Source organism: Scyliorhinus torazame, chromosome 3 (assembly GCF_047496885.1).
Source record: "Scyliorhinus torazame isolate Kashiwa2021f chromosome 3, sScyTor2.1, whole genome shotgun sequence".
Classification (NCBI taxonomy): domain Eukaryota; kingdom Metazoa; phylum Chordata; class Chondrichthyes; order Carcharhiniformes; family Scyliorhinidae; genus Scyliorhinus; species Scyliorhinus torazame.
The window spans coordinates 348,931,143-348,937,142 of NC_092709.1; the positions used below are offsets into that span (position 1 = coordinate 348,931,143).

At 48.1% G+C, this 6,000-nt stretch overlaps 1 protein-coding gene across 2 annotated transcripts in view; it reads left to right on the forward strand.

Moving 5' to 3' along the window:
• Window positions 1-5,640, forward strand: part of sfxn5b (sideroflexin 5b) — a 444,371-nt gene extending 438,731 nt beyond the window's left edge. For both annotated transcript variants that reach the window (XM_072497745.1, XM_072497746.1), the window contains exon 14: window positions 4,272-5,640. In XM_072497745.1, the coding sequence (XP_072353846.1) occupies window positions 4,272-4,349 (78 nt within the window). In that variant the 3' untranslated portion in view covers window positions 4,350-5,640. The remainder of the gene's footprint in view (window positions 1-4,271) is intronic.
• The last annotated feature ends 360 nt before the right edge of the window (window positions 5,641-6,000 follow it).

Genomic DNA, 6,000 nt, shown 5'->3' on the forward strand with positions numbered 1-6,000 from the left:
TGGGGCAGTGAGATTAGTTTTGGATTGATACAGGGCTATGGTGTGAGTGGGGCAGTGAGATTAGTTTGGGATTGATACAGGGCTATGGGGAGAGAGTGGGTCAGTGAGATTAGTTTGGGATTGAATGTGGGCTATGGGGAGAGAGTGGGGCAGTGAGATTAGTTTGGGATTGATACAGGGCTATGGGGAGAGTGGGGCAGTGGTATTAGTTTGGGATTGATGCAGGGCCAAGGGGAGAGAGTGGGGTAGTGGGATTAGTTTGGGATTGATAGTGGGCTATGGGGAGAGAGTGGGGCAGTGAGATGAGTTTGGGATTGATACAGGGCTATGAGAGAGAGTGGGGCAGTTGGATTAGTTTGGGATTGATACAGGGCTATGGGGAGAGAGTGGGGCAGTGGGATTACTTTGGGATTCATACAGGGCTATGGTGTGAGTGGGGCAGTGGGATTAGTTTGGGATTGATAGTGGGCTATGTGGAGAGAGTGGGGCAGTGAGATTAGTTTGGTATTGATACAGGGCTATGGAGAGAGTGGGGCAGTGAGATTAGTTTGGGATTGATACAGGGCTATGGTGTTAGTGGGGCAGTGGGATTAGTTTGGGATTGATAGTGGGCTATGTGGAGAGAGTGGGGCAGTGAGATTAGTTTGGTATTGATACAGGGCTATGGAGAGAGTGGGGCAGTGAGATTAGTTTGGGATTGATACAGGGCTATGGTGTTAGTGGGACAGTGGGATTAGTTTGGGATTGATACAGGGCTATAGGGAGAGAGTGGGGCAGTGGGATTAGTTTGGGATTGATAGTGGGCTATGGGGAGAGAGTGGGGCAGTGGGATTAGTTTGGGATTGATACAGGGATATGGGGAGAGAGTGGGGCAGTGGGATTAGTTTGGGATTGATAGTGGGCTATGGGGAGAGAGTGGGGCAGTGGGATTAGTTTGGGATTGATAGTGGGCTATGGGGAGAGAGTGGGGCAGTGGGATTAGTTTGGGATTCATAGTGGGCTATGGGGAGAGAGTGGGACAGTGGGATTAGTTTGGGATTGATAGTGGACTATGGGGAGAGAGTGGGGCAGTGGGATTTGTTTGGGATTGATCCAGGGCGATGGGGAGAGAGTGGTGCAATGGGATTATTTTTGGATTCATAGTGGGCTATGGGGAGAGAGTGGGACTGTGGGATTAGTTTGGGATTGATAGTGGACTATGGGGAGAGAGTGGTGCAATGGGATTAGTTTTGGATTCATAGTGGGCTATGGGGAGAGAGTGGGGCAGTGGGATTTGTTTGGGATTGATCCAGAGCTATGGGGAGAGAGTGGTGCAATGGGATTAGTTTGGGATTCATAGTGGGCTATGGGGAGAGAGTGGGACAGTGGGATTTGTTTGGGATTGATAGTGGACTATGGGGAGAGAGTGGGGCAGTGGGATTTGTTTGGGATTGATCCAGGGCTATGGGGAGAGAGTGGTGCAATGGGATTAGTTTGGGATTCATAGTGGGCTATGGGGAGAGAGTGGGACAGTGGGATTAGTTTGGGATTGATAGTGGACTATGGGGAGAGAGTGGGGCAGTGGGATTTGTTTGGGATTAATCCAGGGCTATGGGGAGAGAGTGGTGCAATGGGATTAGTTTAGGATTCATAGTGGGCTATGGGGAGAGAGTGGGACAGTGGGATTAGTTTGGGATTGATAGTGGACTATGGGGAGAGAGTGGGGCAGTGGGATTTGTTTGGGACTGATCCAGGGCTATGGGGAGAGAGTGGGGCAGTGGGATTAGTTTGGGATTCATAGTGGGCTATGGGGAGAGAGTGGGGCAGTGGGATTAGTTTGGGATTCATAGTGGGCTATGGGGAGAGAGTGGGGCAGTGGGATTAGTTTGGGATTGATACAGGGCTATGGGGAGAGAGTGGGGCAGTGGGATTAGTTTGGGATTCATAGTGGGCTATGGGGAGAGAGTGGGGCAGTGGGATTAGTTTGGGATTGATACAGGGCTATGGGAGAGAGTGGGGCAGTGGGATTAGTTTGGGATTGATACAGGGCTATGGGGAGAGAGTGGGGCAGTGGGATTAGTTTGGGATTGATACAGGGCTATGGGGAGAGAGTGGGGCAGTGGGATTAGTTTGGGATTGATACAAGGCTATGGGGGGAGAGTGGGGCAGTGGGATTAGTTTGGGATTGATCCAGGGCTATGGGGAGAGAGTGGTGCAATGGGATTAGTTTGGGATTCATAGTGGGCTATGGGGAGAGAGTGGGACAGTGGGATTAGTTTGGGATTGATAGTGGACTATGGGGAGAGAGTGGGGCAGTGGGATTTGTTTGGGATTGATCCAGGGCTATGGGGAGAGAGTGGTGCAATGGGATTAGTTTTGGATTCATAGTGGGCTATGGGGAGAGAGTGGGACAGTGGGATTAGTTTGGGATTGATAGTGGACTATGGGGAGAGAGTGGGGCAGTGGGATTTGTTTGGGATTGATCCAGGGCTATGGGGAGAGAGTGGTGCAATGGGATTAGTTTGGGATTCATAGTGGGCTATGGGGAGAGAGTGGGACAGTGGGATTTGTTTGGGATTGATAGTGGACTATGGGGAGAGAGTGGGGCAGTGGGATTTGTTTGGGATTGATCCAGGGCTATGGGGAGAGAGTGGGGCAGTGGGATTAGTTTGGGATTCATAGTGTGCTATGGGGAGAGAGTGGGGCAGTGGGATTAGTTTGGGATTCATAGTGGGCTATGGGGAGAAAGCGGGGCAGTGGGATTAGTTTGGGATTGATACAGGGCTATGGGGAGAGAGTGGGGCAGTGGGATTAGTTTGGGATTGATACAAGGCTATGGGGGGAGAGTGGGGCAGTGGGATTAGTTTGGGATTGATACAAGGCTATTGGGAGAGAGTGGGGCAGTGGGATTAGTTTGGGATTGATACAAGGCTATGGGGAGAGAGTGGGGCAGTAGGGTTAGTTTGGGATTGATACAGGGCTATGGTGTGAGTGGGGCAGTGAGATTAGTTTGGGATCGATACAGGGCTATGGGGAGAGAGTGGGGCAGTGGGACTAGTTTGGGATTGATACAGGGCTAAGGGGAGAGAGTGGGGCAGTGGGACTAGTTTGGAATTGATACAGGGCTGTGGGGAGAGAGTGGGGCAGTGGGACTAGTTTGGAATTGATACAGGGCTGTGGGGAGAGAGTGGGGCAGTGGGATTAGTTTGGGATTGATACAGGGCTATGGGGAGAGAGTGGGGCAGTGGGATCAGTTTGGGATTGATACAGGGCTATGGGGAGAGAGTGGGGCAGTGGGATTAGTTTGGGATTGATACAGGGCTGTGGGGAGAGAGTGGGGCAGTGTGATTTGTTTTCAGTGCCCCTTTTGGTGTCAGCACTGTCACATTGAGGCCCTAATATTGTTTTTCTACAAACCTAAATTTCTCTTTGGAGACCAAAGTTTGGTTGCTAGTATTAGGTCAATCCCCCAGGTAGAAAGCAGCCATTGAGTGTTCTCTGACCCACGTTAGGCCTAAGATGTTTACTGCATAGAACACAGGCGGCATGGCTTCCCCAGCCGAATAGACTGCTGAACCTTGGCTTTGAAGAAAGCTTGCTTGGTAGTAGAGGGCGTGTGGAACCTGGTTGAGTCAGTACATTCGGGAGAGGCAAGAAGAAATTAACATACAACACAAAAGTGGCATCCTGAGTGCTTCTACATGTATCAGCACCATCACTAATGTCACCAATTTCTGCTTCCAATAACATTGCCCCAGTTCCCCTGCCTCAGCTTGTACGCTGTTGAAACATTTATCCATGCCTTTTGATCTTGGAACTTGAATAGTCCAGCATTGTCCTGGCAGGTCAAACAAATCTAGATTAGAGAATTCTCATCCTCGTTTTCTAATCCCTCCATGGCTTCATTCCCCGCTCCACCCCTGCCTAACTCTTTACCCCCCCCCCCACACATCGCATCTCTGTAATATCTACCCCCACAACCCACCTTCTTCTGGCCTCTGAAGCACCCCAGCTTTTTAATCACTCCTCCATCGGTGCCATTGGCGGATAAAGGCCTAAACTCTGGAATCCCCCCTAAATCGCTCAGCCTCTGTCTCCTCAATTTAGACGCTTCTTAAAACCTGCCTCTTTGAATGAGCTTCTGGCCACTTGATTCAATATCTCGTTATGTGACTGGATGCCTTATTCTTGTTTTATAATGTCCCTGTGCAATTCCTTGAGGCCTTTTGTTACGTTAAGATCACTGGAGAAACGCAAGTTTTTGTTGCTGATCTTTCATTTTTATCTTGCAGATTGAAACTTCCAAACTGGAGCCCGAGATTAAGATAGCGACTTCTGACAAGAGTGTCTTTTATAATAAGGGGCTGTGACGGTCTGTGTTGCTCCAAGCAACAGCAGCTACTCCAGAAGTAAAGAGGAAATCTGATTAATCATGATCAATGATTGGTGATAATTAGGAAATATTCACAGAACGAGATGGTTCTTATCTTATTTTTATAAATTACTGGTGTCTGAAAATCAAGCAGAAACATTGAACTACATTACCAGAAGATTACTGATGGAGTCTCATACCAGCATCCAATTTAGAAATGAATATGTACTTCTGTTGACTAATGTTATGAATGTGCCATCCAGCGTGGTGCTAAGCCACACCCCAAAGCCCATTGCTCCTGGTGCTGATTGCAAATGGTTCAATGCAGCGCGTTAGAACATAAATAGAAGTTGTAGTAGACGTTTCGAGCCTGCTCTACCATTCAACAAGATCATGATTGTTCATCAACTTCAACTCCGCTTCCCACAAGATCCCCAAATCCCTTAATTCCATTAGTGGAAGTTCATCCCTCATCACACTCGTGAAGAGTTGTCCATTTTCTCATGTTTCTCTTTCTCCAAACCATGACGAGAGCGGGTGATTGGGTACTGGTGTTAATCCAGCTTCCTCACACTGTCACGCGACGCCCCCTCCAAGGAGAACCCATAAAAGCTTCACATTGATAGGACTAACCGACTTTTCGACTGACACAGTGCAAACCCGTCTACAACTTCTCTCTGGCCTCCAGGTAAAGAATGTGAAGATACAAAAGCAGCAGCAATTTAGGCCGAGAAAGGAAGTGGCTGGAATTGTTGAGCGGCAGCACTGGGTGCAATGGCTTCTTAACTTTGAAGAACTGAAGACAGCCTCCTCAGCCATAAAGCTATCTGTGAGCCCCTTGATTTAGGGCCCAGTCACAGCAGTTGATACAGTCGCACTCAATGACTTATTCTAAAATCAAACTGAATACAGATTGACATTGCTAACGAATGTTAATGACGAGAATGCCTTAAAGGGTAACACGTGTAATTGTCTTCCATAATTTCTAAGCACAGCCAATGCCATTATTTCACATACGCTTACCTCTGCGGCAGCTTTTATGTTGGGATTAGTGTGGAGTTCAGACATTGCGGCACAGAGTCGTAACCAGCAGACAGTCAGCTAAGATAAAGGACAAATTGGCTAAGGTCAGTGGTCAAACACTTTGCACACATACACAGTGACAATCCAGAGCATGATACCACAGCTACCACAGTATAATAATGTGAAAATCAGCGACTAAACAGAATTGACTCAGTGTCTAACTTTAAATGAGAGTGTTTAAATAATAAAATAATCACTGAAGTAAATCAATCTTTGTATTTCTCTTTCTTTTCTCTGTTAATGGCATCTGGAGTCATATCTGGCATAGAGAAAGACACTTGTGGTTGTTGGAGGTCTGTCATCCCAGTACCGGCATGGATACAGGATTGGCTGATGGGAGAAGGCACGGTGGGGATAAAGGGGTCTTTTTCAGGATGGCAGCCGGTGACTAGTGGTGTGCCTCAGGGGTCTGTGTGAAGACCCTAACTATTCACCATATGCATTAACGATCTGGAAGAAGGAGCTGAGGACATTGTTGCTGAGTTTGCAGATGATACAAAGATCTGTCGATGGACGGGTTGTGTTGAGAAAGCAGAGAGGCTGTAGAAGGACCTGGACAGGCGAGG